The sequence below is a fragment of the Anas acuta genome, chromosome 17 (assembly GCF_963932015.1).
Source record: "Anas acuta chromosome 17, bAnaAcu1.1, whole genome shotgun sequence".
Classification (NCBI taxonomy): Eukaryota; Metazoa; Chordata; class Aves; order Anseriformes; family Anatidae; genus Anas; species Anas acuta.
The window spans coordinates 9403718-9418578 of NC_088995.1; the positions used below are offsets into that span (position 1 = coordinate 9403718).

At 41.0% G+C, this 14861-nt stretch overlaps 1 protein-coding gene across 2 annotated transcripts in view; it reads right to left on the minus strand.

Annotated features, from left to right (window-relative positions):
- Positions 1-14861, minus strand: part of DGCR2 (DiGeorge syndrome critical region gene 2) — a 44026-nt gene continuing 29165 nt past the window's right edge. Inside the window, exons 3-10 of one of the 2 annotated variants that reach the window (XM_068654416.1) lie at positions 14489-14614; positions 12105-12315; positions 11049-11125; positions 8255-8431; positions 6127-6330; positions 1982-2134; positions 1078-1314; positions 1-309 (exon numbers count right to left, since the gene is read on the minus strand). In XM_068654416.1, coding sequence (XP_068510517.1) covers positions 68-309; positions 1078-1314; positions 1982-2134; positions 6127-6330; positions 8255-8431; positions 11049-11125; positions 12105-12315; positions 14489-14614 — 1427 coding nt within the window. In that variant the 3' untranslated portion in view covers positions 1-67. Of the gene's footprint in view, positions 310-1077; positions 1315-1981; positions 2135-6126; positions 6331-8254; positions 8432-11048; positions 11126-12104; positions 12323-14486; positions 14615-14861 lie in introns of both variants that reach the window. The other variant, XM_068654415.1, reaches the window with a different exon arrangement.

Genomic DNA, 14861 nt, shown 5'->3' on the forward strand with positions numbered 1-14861 from the left:
GATTAGTGTTTGTCTGTGCAAACAGTTGCTAAAACTATTTCTGACCGGCAGTCGGCTTTTTATTCCTTTATACAATGGTATTGAGAGAACAGTGGCTGTGACGGCTGCCCGTAAGAGTTTCTGCCGGTGTGTTTTCATTTAGCGGTGTGTCGGGAGGGACAAGAAAGGTGCTGCTGTCAGCAGAGTCTTCCAGCTCCACTGGAGAAGGACCGACTGAGGGAGGAAGCGATCCCTCTGTAAGCTGTGGGGATACATCACAGTTTCCTAGAGATGGAGGACTGCTCTGCACAGTCTGAGAAAGAACTCCATCTGGAAAAGATGAAGAAAGGCAGAATCAGGAGGTGAAGTATGTCATTTCACATTCTCAAATAGATTTACTATCTGTGGTTTCTGGAAGCTCTGAGCTTTTCCCGTCTTTGTATTAATGCACATGACACGGCAAAGGAGGAAAATTATGTAGCAAAAATATAACATTGATATATATAAATAAGACTGATTAGTGCAAGCATCTTACTTATCTTGTGAGATATGCTGCTATGAAATCCGAAATTGGAATCAGTTCTACAGTATGCTAATATCGCAGCTGCAAAACTGAAGAGCGCTGGGTGAATCATTAAAAAGTGGTATTTTTGGTCAAATTTTTTGGCTGTGGGTGGGGGGAGTGGGGAGTGGAGAAGAGGCTGGATATGTTTTGTTTAAAATCTCTTGTACTTGGCATTTATTCTACTCTTTAATACCAATTTCTGCAGACCTAGCTCCAAAAGACCAGAAAAGGTACCAGCATGATGGAAACTATGTAACCCACCCAAGGTAAGACTTTAAAATCAGTAAAGACTAAGAGTTAAGCTGCTCGCAGCATGGACTCCACTTTAATTTCAGTGGCTTTTCCAGAAGACAAACAAAACCACACCACAACACCCAAGCTGAATGATACTTATAACAAAAATCTTTTCCATATGGAAATAGATTTGTATTTTCTCACCACAATCACTAAAATACACGACTATAGTTTTTTGTTTGTTTGTTTTAAATAATAAATAAAAACAAGAAGGAAAAGAGAAGTTACTTCCTGCATACCTGGAGTGGAACAAAGGATGCTGTCGGGATTGACAGAAGCCTCATAAGGAGGAGGTGGGTCATCTGGATGTTGAATGTCTGGATACTTGTAAGCAGTATAGGGTGGAGGTGGATCATGGAAATGAAACGCTCCCCCTTCCCCGTCATCTGAAAGATGCAGTGGAGTAAGGCCAGTTCCAAAACCATCAGGACCATAATCAAAACCAGGCATCCTGCGGCCCAAGTTAAAGTGGTGCACTATGTCGAGATAAGAGAAAGAAAGGAGGAGTTTATACCACATTTTCTTTTTCAGGTTAAGGCAGATCTCAACACCTTCTTCCACTTTTCACAGCCAAGGAACTCACGTCTCCTGAACACCTAGAAAAGCCTAAATAACCTATACAGGTCAACTCGCTGCAGTTACACAACAAAACCCAAGGCCACCTGCTTCCAGCCTCTTTGTCCTGCACCACAGCTAAATTTGTATCTAAGCTCTTCAAACTCAGGACATCATTCACACACAAGATATTTCAGATTTGGACCATGTACAAACAAGTATTCTTCCATTATTGGCTAAGAAGTTTGAAGAACATTCAGGTTTGAAGAAACTACACACAAAGAGGCAGAAATGAGCAAGACCATGATACTTCTCACTTCCACACATCAACAATAAGCATTAAGTGCAAGAGAAGTACACGCTTATTTTTTTAAACGAGTGCTTCACAGAAAAAAACTTGTAGGAATCGTGACCCATTCAGGCAGCCAGTACATAGCTACATTTGGGTACAGTACTGACTAGAATTTATTACCAGACTTCCACTGATGTTCTCCACATAGATTTGTATCTCTTCTCTTTTCATCCTGGAGCCCATTTACACTACACACATTTACAGATCAAGACTCACTACAAATACAGGCTACTTACAATTTGCTCCGATCAAAGACTCTATGCGCTCTCTCCGCCTCTGGCGTAGCCGGTGGACCATGAAGAGCAGCAAAGAGAGGATGAGGAAGGATGAAATGCAGCTAACTATCAGACGCATTCCACCAGCCATTGAGTCAAACAAGCTGTTCCCATCTGTTACATAAAATATAGGAAAGAAGCCCGTTACTTATGTTCAAGACTCATTTTTCCTCGATGTTCTTTTGTCAGTAATGGAGAAAAATGCAGAGTGGAGATTCATTAGCCTGGTTTAACGGTTCTCCAGACTTCAGAAGTGCAGAAAAAATGAATCATTAGATGATTTATCTATTAACTGCAAGGAGACTTAAATGCTTCTAAATATGTTACTCAGCAAAAGGCACAAAATATTGAAGGCTTCAGGTCTCTGAAAAAGAGAAAAACAAAGGTTAAGAGTATTTTGTGCATCAACTTGTCTCCCTGGCATGGCTGATGGTCTTGTAATAAAGAGAACAGCAAGCCTGGAAGCTACGGGAAAGGTCTGAGAACTGGCATATCTACACAGTATTTCTACATGACTTTGGGGCATCTTAACTTGTCTATTCCAAACAATAAAACTGCTAAATATTTTCATTATCACCAAGATGCAGTCATCCAAATTCCATGTGTCATAGGTAGCATGGTTATCAACGTTAAATGATAGGAAATAAAAATACCTTAATAAGCTGAATCAACATGATAACCATCTTTCAAAAAATTAAGAGAGATTAAGATAAGAGATGAAGATAAACAGGAATTACGTATTTTCCTTAACTCACAGAAAGCAAGTGGTGCGACACAGAACAGACCCAGGAGCTTAGGGCTTCTAGAGCTTCTAGAGCTAACCAGATCCACACTGGAAGGCTGCTGAGAGCAAATTATCGCTGTTCTGTCAGTGCCAGGCACAAGAGGTATTTTTCACAATTCAACTAATCAGGCTTAAAGTAGCCTGCAAACAGACAGACACTTTACAGAAAAACAGACAGAAGTGACTGTGCTGTTCTCTTTGCCCGAATTTCCTGTTAAAGAGCTCTGATCAAGAAAGGAACTGAGGATAGCTGTGGCTAAGCAGAAGCAGCAGCTGCACAACCTGGCTGTGACGGTTACACAACGCTAGAGAACACAAGCAGCACCAAGTATGAACCCCGTGCCCAGCCAGTACAGCACCACACCAACACACTTGGCAGAGCAGCCAGCTCCTGGCCCCTCTCCTTCCTTTCCTGCACCCACCACAGCTGCAAGAGCTCTCAGTACCTTCCCTTCCACTGAGCAGCAAAAGCTGCACCAACGATTCCTTACAGAACTCAAGAAGCCTCACAAAAACTGTAAATACCGATTTGCTACAAATGCTAGGAATAGAAAAAGCCACCTTATTTAGGCATTGCTAGAAGTACACGGCTAACACGGCTGATTTATTACCTAACCCATTCCCGAGTAATTCATTTAATAGTGCACTATGCATAGAACTCCAACGTAACACCCTCTCAAATCTGGCTGTGCAGTACAAAAGCCTCTGTGCTGTCAAATCTTTTAGCAGCTCTCCCTGTCAGAGCTCGAACTGATGCAGTCACACAGCAGCAGTACCCAACCAACACCCCCTCCAACAGCACGGACCTGCCGGCGTTCCTCCTCCGTCTTATGGCAACGCCAACTTTGTGGCCACCAGAAATTAGTTCTAAGAGTTGCCTTAAATAAAAGGACTTCAGTAAAACACAGACACAGTGAAGCATGATGCAAACTTGTAGTCGGAATGCCTGACACTGCCTGTTCCACATATTCTCTTCAGACCAGCTAAAAGTGCAAATTTTGGGCCTGCTGGGGAGGCTGGGCTGCTTTTGTACTGCTCCCAGCCTCTGACAGCTCCTACCACTCAACCTGTTCAGCTGGATAAACTATTGTCAAGCCCTAGATTAAAGTAAAAAGAAAAAAAAGAGACAGAGACCCAGGTTGTACAGAACAAGATGAGCCATCACAGATTTTCAACCTACATAAACAGGAATGGATTATTTCAGAAAGGCAGTTTTACACTCAGGGCAGCAGTAACATCCTGTAACTGTCCCAGTTTAGTCACTAGAGAAGCTTCTCTATCAACAGGTCTTGATTCAAATATTTTATTTCTTTCAACTCCATTTCACAAGTGAGAGTTCCAGATCTGTACAAACAAGAACCCCACAAAACAACAGGAGTCCCACATCCTTGAAGAGGCAATTGACAAATGACTTCAGTTTCAGCATTAGTACACAAAAGATTTTCATGTGCTATTTATCTTCAACTAAATGAGAAGCATCTTTCAAGATAGTACAGCTGGGATTGCTCAGCTTACTCCTACCACTGAAAAATTCCCCTACTACCAAGTCCTTGAGTAATATTCTTTATCCACTTGTAATCGTTACTCACCCACTCACACAACACGAGCTGATTACCTGCCAACCCAACAGCGGGATTTATTTCCCCCCAGTCTCTCCTTGGGTGATGAATTCACTTACCCTTGATTAGTAAAACAGTTTTCTTTCCTTTGCAACAAAGCTTAGGGGAGATATATGTAAGAATTGGACAAAGATAAATACATGCTGATTAAAGAAAGTAATTCATTAATTTTGTCAGCTGGAATTGTCATTTATCAACACCCAGAACAAAAACTGAAGTGTGTCATCTCAAAATGTCAGTGTTCATCGTTAGCTGATGTAACTTTATTATGAAGTCAGGCAACTGCTTGATGATTCTGCTCTCAAAAACCAAGTTACTAAAAAACCAGAACACTTCAGACAAGAGTGTAATGAAACAGTCTTATATAGCATCAGTACAGGAAGAAGAGCTTAGGGATCAGAAAGGATGTGATAAAATACAGTCTTCAAATCAGTATTCATGAAATAGTTAAGACCCACAGTATAAGCAAGGATTAAAGAACATTGAGTGAGGTTATCCCAGGTCGTCTTATCCTGTCTGTTGGATGATGCCTTGCTGACACTGTTCCTGAAGATTAAAAAAAAAAAAAAAAGACAGCGAAAACAGTCTTAACTCTGCTGATAAGAGTAGGAGGAAGACTTCTGCTTTTTCACCCCTGACTCTCCCCAATCAACCTGCAACACCAGTTCCAAACATCTGTTAAGCTTAGCTGTCAGAATGGATGTAAGTGACAGCAAGGAGGGATCGGGGCCTTTAATCATTAACTCGTGCAGATAAGACACAAAAAAGAACGATCACAAGTTTGGATGTCAATAAGCACCCCTTTTTTTAATAGGCTGAAATGGAAGCCTCTGATGGGAAGACTTGACCTGCGTTTTCCATATCGGAAGGATCTGAACAATAGTTTCTTGGTGCACTCATATAAGATCAGGTTTTTTTAAAATATCAGGAAATCACAGAATGGTTGATGTTGGAAGGGACCTCTTGAGACCACCCAGTCCAAACCTTGCTCAAGCAGCATCAGTTTGAGCAGGCTGTTCAGGACTGTGTCCAGTCAGACTTCAAATATCCCCCCAGATGAAGACTCTACAACCTATCTGTTCCAGTATTTGACCACCCTCATGGCAAATGCTAAATAAATTTATTTTTGCAAGTCTCTTTACACAAGAAATAACATCCCCAAAAGGCCACTGACCAAACAGTATACAGAAGACCCCTAAGACTTCACTGATCCAAAACAAGAGGCTGCACTAAGATGCCAAATTCAATATCAAGGTTGCATGCCCTGATGATTAAAATTCCATATAATTTGAAGACAGTGCTTTCTATCTGATCCCTGCATGCAAACTTCCACACATAAACGCTCATGTCCAGAAAAAGATACTTAATTAGTGCTCAAGAGAAATGTCTTTTCCTTTCCGTGACAGCTAAACATCACAAAGAAACCACGCAAGATGCTCTATTAGAAATCAACGATGCTGTCAGCCTCCACAGAGGAGACAAGTTACTGCTCTTCACTAAGTAGCACCAAGGATGACTAATTATTTCCAGCAACAGACTGAAGTTTTTCATTTCCTGTGATGTGGGATTTTTCCCCAGATGGGGTTAGTACCCAGCAGTGTCAAGGCACTGAAAGGATGCACCACTTCAAACAAAGTTATACCCCAAAACAACCGAGCTTTGCAGTAATTTTGCTGCATAAAACCACAATAGTCAAGTCTTACCTGGGTCTAAACAAGTAAATTTGCAGCACTCCTTCGGATCTTTGCGGTACTGCTGACATCCCTGTGGCCGTTCACACAGAGCAGCCACACACATCTCAGGTTCACCGTTATGACACGTGCAGCTCAGACAGGGATCATCCCCTTTTGGAGTGAAATAGTAGCCTTCATCAACAATGTTGTCTTTGATATCGACGCAAGTCTGGCCTAGAACAGAAATGCACATCAATATCCAAGTGTCTATGAGCCTGCCAGACAAGCCCGGTTTGATCTATTACAAAACATGATTTGAAAACATAAGCAGATGATCAGTTAAAAGTCATGCTTCTACACGAAAATAGCTTTTAGAAGGGATCTCCAAGGAGCGGGGAAGATAAATGGATCGTCTGGAGATGTGCGGGGATGATATACTGCTCAAACTTGACAAAGTGAATGTTAAGTATTTAATGGAATTGACGTGCTTCCAGGTGTCCTCTCCAGGACTCAGAGAAAAACAAGCAGTCTGAGGACAGCCTTCAGCATCACGCCTGCTGCACCTCCCTCCCTGCCTCCTGGCACTTAGGAAAAGCTGGGACTTCTCTGAACCAAGCTGCAGGACACTCTCAACAGGTCAGGCCCAAAAAAGAGAGCCAGGCAATAGCAATACCACTGCCTTAGCTGCACCGTAATCCCTGCACAGTGGATGAAGCTTAGATGTCTTCAGCTCACCATCCTTTCCTCCCACAGACCTGAAAGGGAGGTACCAAACCAGAGAGGGCGCAGACAGCTGGGGGACCTACCAGCCTGCAGCGACTGCTCGGGGAGGGTGGTGAGTCCCCCCCACCCAAAGCAGAGCTCAGCTGCGAGGGTTTACAGGAAAAATCAGACTAGAAGAGACCTTAATAGGTCTCTAGTTCGATGCAGGATCACCTATGAGGGAAGTCCCACTTTGCTGCTGAGTATTTTATCCAGTATGGTCAGTTTCCCTGACATCAGTTCAAGCCTTGTTTTAACTTTTGTTCCTCGTCTCCTGTCACACACCCATAGCCTGGCTCTGTCTCCTTGATCACCTCCTTGTAGCTACTGGCTGGCTGCTGTCAGGTCCCCTCGGATCATTCCCTTCTGCAGGCTGGAGGTGCCTCATTTCCTCCACCTCTCCTCAAAGCACTGGTGCACCAAAGCCCCCAGCACCACCTTGGTGGCCCTCACTGAACTCACCTCAATTTGGCAAGGTCTTGTCAGTGCCCTTCTCGTGCTGGGGGTCCCTGAAACTGTACACAGAATTCTTCTGCTCAACTTCTACACCTTATCTTTTTCCCCCTTACCCTTCAGTTAACGATCTGGCAGAGCTACTGCTTTCCTCACAACACCACTCTGAGGAGATGACCAAAAAGGTCATGTTTTGACTACATAAATGGCCTTCAATTCACATTCCAGAAGTTTATCACATCAAAGTAGACATCGCAATAGCCTGTCTTACTAATTTTCAATATTTCCAGTGAAAAAACAGGCGGAGAAGGGCTGAATTTTCCTCCCTTAACATTTTTGTAAATCTTTATCCTGCTTTCAAGAAAAAGCAAACACAAAACACTTCAAGAACCACAGTAAAAGTTCAACACCACATGTATTAATTTATATATATATATATTTTATTTTTTATTTTTTTACAAGGAATTATCATTTATATCAGGTATCTTGAATGTTACCTGAAAATACTGCTTAAAAGTATTTCCTTTCTCTTAGTTTAATGCCTTTTGGCATACGGGCATGCATGATACAGAATGGGAGCCAGTTTTTCCACTTTAAGTCAGAAGCTACACTTGCTTTTTTCCCCATGCCCCACAGTTCTAAGAATTGGTTGGAGAGAATTTAATGGAAGTTGCTTTATTCAAAATAAACCACCAATAAAAATTTGCTTCATGTAAAATGAAGAAACAACTTGAGTGATATTTACTAATAAGGCTTAACTGTACTGTGGCTGACAACCACCCATTGCGATGCTCCTGTTTAAACAAAGCCAAACTCTCCCTTCTTTTTCCTCCTTTTTTAATTTACTGGGGAAAAGTAGAAAGATAGCCATCAGATTTCCAATATTTGTTATATGCTTATTTAAACTTGCAAGACAGTTAACACCGAACCAAATCCAACTTACTCCTTTTGCAGAGGAATGACGACTTCTCGTAGCAGTTTTCAGCATACCAGCTGTGTAAACCGTGGTGCCGAAGGGTAGGAAAATGGAAACACTGAAGCTGGGCACAAAGAACGTTTTCATTTTCAGACATAGCCGTACCAAAGATAGGGTCAGGGGGTAAAAATACTTCTGAAGAGCCTAGAACAAGATGCATTGGTGTAAGCAGCCTGCGGGTATGCAGAGCTTTAGAAGGGCTCTGTAATGTCACTCATTGCACACACACCACATCTCCTACAAGGCTACTGTCCTCCAGCTTTAGCTTCCATTAGCAGCACTCCTCCGGGGGAAGGCGAGGAGTGGGGAGGGAAGGGGTGAGTCACAGAGAGGAGGAGGCTGCTGTTGTCAGAGAACCGTGTAATTCTGACATTCTGCTACGGTAGGAGCGTGTTCTGCTATCTACAAATGCTTCTTTCCAGCGTCCCATGGGGTTTGCCTGCCAATTCTTATGCACCCCGTCAAACAGTAAAGGGTTTGAACATGCTAAGGAGAAATGAAGCAGTAACCAGTACACCTGAAGGTCTGGCCAAACGCTAGTGTAGCAGGAACCTATACACATCTCACACCTGGTACTCCAAGCACCTACCGGTGCTTCCAGTCCCTCATCCACCCTGTGCAGCACGCTGCAGAGCTGCTCCCCCACAGCCCACATTGCTGGTTTGGAGTGCAGTGCAGTACAGGGCTGTGCTGCAGTGCCCCTCCTGCTGCTGCCGTGGGGATATAGGTATGCTTCGGTCCTCCACACAACTGGTAACAGACTGCATGGCACGGGTTCCACCGAGTGGGGACTTAGCATCGAGTTATTTTTCCCGTTGCAGGGCATGGAAAAGGTATTAAGGGTATTGTATAACTACAAATTTTGCCTCTGACCAGCACCTTAGTGTTAAATGAGTCAGTCTTCAAAATCGCAGAGATTAACAAGAAGCCAAAATACAGCAATTGTGAAAATTAGACTATTTGATACGTCTTTAGAAGCCTGCTTTCTAACTCTGTGCTTAAACATTGACTTCAGCAGCTCCTGCAGTTAGCATATTAAGCAGCCTAGTCACACGATGGTCCTTTCAAACACATCAGACAAGTCTGATAATTAACGCAATTAAGCTCTCCCATCATTTTTTGAGGGTTTAACTTCCACATCTCCCGATGATAGATTAAAATTTTCAAGCTATAGGACCTTAAATCACTTTTCAAACAGATACTAGGAATTCACAGTCTACCTCACTACAAGTCAGTGGAACTTTTATAAAATCTTTCAGAAGCTACTGAACGCTAATATGTACTTTGCTTCATAGAGGTATGTTTTTATTAAATAGAAGACTTGCAAGCAAAAAAACGACTTGCAAATACAGTGTTGGAAAGGTTTACATTCATATAATGAATCAAGTTGAAGACAATTTATGATATAAAGACATCACGATTCTCTGTAATTTATGCCTCCCTAGTCATAACACTTGGTCAGCAGATGGCAGTGCAGTCAACCTTCTGAAGAGCAAAGAAAGGTCCTTTTAAGGAGAATTGTTTTTTTTCCCCTTGGAGTTTATAGGAGAAGCCTACCTGTATAAACAGTTTTGTCCAGATAAGGAATAGCTAACCCTTATGAGAGGAAGTTGGAACTTCCTCCCTGCCCTCTTCCTGTTGTCAGAAGGCATCTTTAGGTGCCTTACTTTAAGGAACTAATGGAAATGTTCCTGCCTCCACAAGAAGGAGCAATTTCTTCTGAATACCTAGCCAAATCTGCTTACTTAAATTACAAAATAAATCAATACTTTTGCACATGGCAGAAAGGTAAAACAAGTCCCATCACTGGAAACCTATGCAGGTTCAATCCCTTCTCATGCATCAAAAGTAGTATTTTGCAAGATCTAACTGTTCCACAAAATTCTGCTGTTAATTATCTATCTGGACATAATGGACAGTTATCCTTGTAAATTCTCTGTTACTGAAAATTGTATATGAGAAGAAAACTACTCTGGATTAGCTTTCAAACGCCCCCTGGAATTCACAGTGCTGATGTGTAAAAACCTGTTTGTTTTTTTTTCCCTTGACCTGTATCAGCACAGAATTTAGACATTCAATTCTACACATATGAGTTCGTATGACTGAGACAAATGAATCACTCACCTGAAATAGGTAAAAATAAAAAGAATAAAAACATGTCTTTGCATTTGCAGCAGAGGGAGCTGCTTCTTTTGCCATTGAAAATGTTCAGCCAGAGATGCCTATCAGATTAAAGCTTGATTCTCCATAAAAATAGTTACTAATTTTGGGCTAAGGTAAACTTTCTTATTGTTTTAAGTAAACTGCCTGCATTATTTCAGGGTGCAAAAAACTCTGGGTAATTCTGCAAAATAAGATAACTGAAAAGCATATAAAAACCTATTAAAGTTAAAAAACAAATCCTATACTAGTTTGCGCAAATACTAGAATCAGGAATCAGCAGTTAATCTAGACATTTACCAGAAGGAATGAGAAACTACAGAGTAGTTTCTTTTGCTCAGCTTAATCATGGGGAAAATCCAAACAAACTTAAAAAACACATTCCTTCCACAATAAATCACTGAAAAGTCATGAAATTTCTTACACTTGAAAATTAGGCATGTGTATTAAAATACTCCTGTTTTCATACTGTAAAGCAAAACAGTTCCTCTACAGCATTTCAACACCATCAGTGAAAGAAACGATGTTCTTGCAGATAATATCCATGCTTTAAGATAGTTAAAAGGACCACGGAAACCAAGTAATAATTTGAGAAGCCTACCTTTATAAGCTACTTCCCAGTGGCCTTCTAGGGAGTGATTTCGATTTGTGATCACATACTGATATCCAACCCAGAACCTGCAAAAAAATCTGTTAGATTCTAAAAACACAAGCCTGAAACATACTAAGAAATTGAAATACGTTACAAATTAAAATACAAACCTTACAATATCTTGAAAATTAACTTTGAAAACATTCTGATGACCTTTTCCTTAAAATTTTAGCATATATGTTAAGCAAAGTAAAAAGAGAGACTACAGCTGAGGGATAAAGGAAAATACTTGATAGTTTTCTATGTTTACAAATTGCTCACTATGCCTTTTATTTCCATGCATAAGCAGCACCTTGTTCTGTTGTTATAACAGCACTACAGTATCGAACTCAAAAACCACACAAAAGCATCCAGAACTCAAATATTTTATAAACATACACAACTGATGTCAGACACGGTTCAGGATCAAAACATGTAAGTCTCCAGAGACAGAGATACATATTACTGAACCACTGCTGGTGGGTGATCTATCAGCATGGCAGCCCACGAGACTGACGAAAAACCCACAGGCAAAAAAACCCAAGGAATTATGTTTGCTGTGAACTCACAGAATGAAATATCTCAAGTCACCAAAACACAGTTCTTACAATTCATGTTTTTTTCCACTTCGTTCTTGTCTCAAACTTGCAGTCTTTGTCAAAGCTACTGGTACTTAATGGAAACAAAAACTGTGTTGAAAAATTTAAAGAAATAATATTTCTATACAATGTAGTGCTGCAGTAAGTCACTGTAAAATTCATCTTCCCTGTTGGAGTTCGAGAATACTACTATGCTGCTGAGACAACCTGAAAATAAAGACTACATTAAATTGTAGCCTGTTCATTTAGTAACGTTAATTAAAACAGAAAATACAGAGATGGCTGCTCTTACACACTTTCACAAGGTTATCAGCCTGTAGTCAATTTTACCACTAGATTTTATAGGCAAACTGAACCACCAGCAACTATACTGTGCAGAAACCATTCTCATGTAATGGGGGAGATCTGTCCTTTCCTTCCTACTCACCTACGTTGGTCCTTCCTTACAAATGTCTTTTCTTCCAAGTCCCACTCCTGTGCCAGGATAAATCTTAGCTCCTGGTCTGCAGTGAAGGTTGCGAGGGATCCATTCACCCGCTGACATGTCTGCACGGCGTCCCAGTAGTTCTCCCCGTTTAAATACACTCTGTAACAGCTAGCTGTGCCCTCGTAGTGGTGCCACCCTGTTGGGCACTTTCCTAGGAAACATGAAGAATAGAAGGGAAACCATTCCCCCCAAATTAGGATCTTCCAGGTAACACGTCCTCATCAGCTTATGACAATGCAATGTGTAATCACTTGGATGCATGTACACAACACACCACGTGTAATTTACCTCACCAGTAGGAGATGCATGCATTACAGATCACAGGAGACTTCCTTTACTAGTGCTTTTGACAAAGGATTTTCTTTTAATGCACTGAAAAACTCTTAGTGATGTTTCCCTGCACTGTGACAGCCTTTAAATTCTTTAATTAAGACTGATGATCTACAGTGGAAGGTTTTCCCTGAACAGCTTTATAAATCCAATCAGTTGGATCAATCCTAGTCACAACAAGCTGCAAGAAGCAGGAAGGATAAACCAGAGGTGGCCAACATAACGATCACATCTTTCTATTAGGTGGTTAGCAGTATGCCCAACTTGCTCTGAGGATTTCAACCTTATTTTACAAACAAGCTCAGGAGTATTCACATAGTGAGTGCATGGTCACTCACTAAAGGTGATGGGATGGGGGTTTTGGGGCAATGGTGGTTTGTTCTAGAAAAATGTCACTGCACAGAACATCCTTAGAAATTAGGCAGGTGACGGTATGAACTGTAGTCTCTGCTTTCTCAATTAACTAAATTGAATAAATACACAAAAAAAAGCCTCGAGGCATTTCTGGATGAAACAGACCCAAGGGCTTTTGATGACTGGCATTCTTGGAGGTGATACGTAACTAATAGAAACAGACATGAAATATGATTTTAACTCCTGCATTTGCAGAATTAATTTTGCATGACACCTAAGAAAGTAACTTTAAATTCATAAACTGTTTTATGTTTGTTGCAAGCATTCAAAGAGATCTTGTTCTCAAGACTAGGAACTCCCTTCAGAAACAGTGATCTTTATCATAAAATAGTGACACATTTAAATTTGAATTCCTTTACATATCTTCCTTAGGTCTACTGGTCACATCACTGGGATGGGACAGAATACAACATGAGTATTATAGATATTGCTGAATCAATTTCTAAGTTGTTTTATTGTCCTCTACAAATTTGTTTAACAAGTTAGCTACTGTAGTAAATACCGGAATCAAAGTACCTATTTTAATAAGCCCCCTCCCCCCTCCCAGAAAAGAGGTAATTTTTTACTTGTGCTAATCACTTGACTTTTTCAGACTCCTGCCATATCTTCTCTGCATGTCCCCTTCCTAGTGTGCCCCATCCCTCCCTCCAAGCATGATCAGTGCTGTCTCATTCCCAAATCACTGGATGATCCAAGGAGCAAAAAAGAAGAAGACCAGAAAGAGGCAGCAAGGGAGACTGATGCATTGGACCTAAAGAAATTCAAAGGCAGCAGTCACTATGAGCTACAATCAGTAAGAAGGACAGTTACGGAACATTTATAAATTTAGATAAGGCTTGTACCAGGATGCAGAAAGCATCGCCAGCAGTGATGCAGGTAAAAGGGCAGGATGATATTGGAGTGGTATTTTTGAAGGTTCCCAACTAACACTCGGAAGTAACAAGGAAAAAAACATTCAGGTCCTACACTCTTCCTTGATAGTTCCTTCATAGACTTTTTCCTTCAGAGAAGCAAGAAGGAAAGAATTTCCCTAAGTTCCCCACTTCCTAAAGAACATTATTCCTTCTTAAAAAGGGTACAAAACTCACAACATCAGATATGTACTTAGTTTACTAAGGATACTGCAACTTCTTCTAAGATCATCTTCTAAATGACTTAAATCAAAAGCAATCAGTTTTGTTTTTCCCTACTTTCCAGGGGAAAACTGCAAACTCACATCAAGAGACAGCTGACAGATTACCATGCCTGCTGAAGGATGAAACCATCACTTAACTCATCACAATTACAGAAAACTAGGCCCACAGTTCATAAATGAAAAGCACAATTTCAGTTGCACAAAAGTAGTGTTACAAAGGAAGCCGGATTCTTCATATGTATCAGCCTGCTATATAAACTGCAACACCACAGCACACATATAAAGGAAGTGTGCAAAAACCTTCAGGAGTACTTCATTTAAGCAAAGACTGGTCTAAAAGCCACGCAAGAGAAAACCTATTAATTTCTCCTTAAGAGAACAATTAATCTAAATTGCTAAGCTAATTAGTAGAAAGATAGGCCAGATTTCCCAGGCTGCAACTTACTGCTAAATCGGACAGGCTGTGCCACATTGACAGTGTGAAAGCGGGTCGTCTCTCCTCCCCTCCCTCGATTATGCCTGGCGTCCACATTCTCCTTCCCATGGTAAGTTCGCTGGTCCCCTGTCAAGCCTGAAGAGAAGGAATAGTCAGTACCAGTGAAAAATGCAGGAAAAAGCAGATTTGATTTTACTAAACTGTCTACGGGCTTTAATTCAATACAAATATATGATACGTAATACAGGCAGGTAAATTAAGATGGCCAGGCTGTTACTGCCGGGATCTACCATTTTACATGGCTCATAACAAAAATAATTGCAGTTGAAAAGAACCAACAAGCCATTACATGAATCTTGCAAAGTAAGATAAATATTTTGGC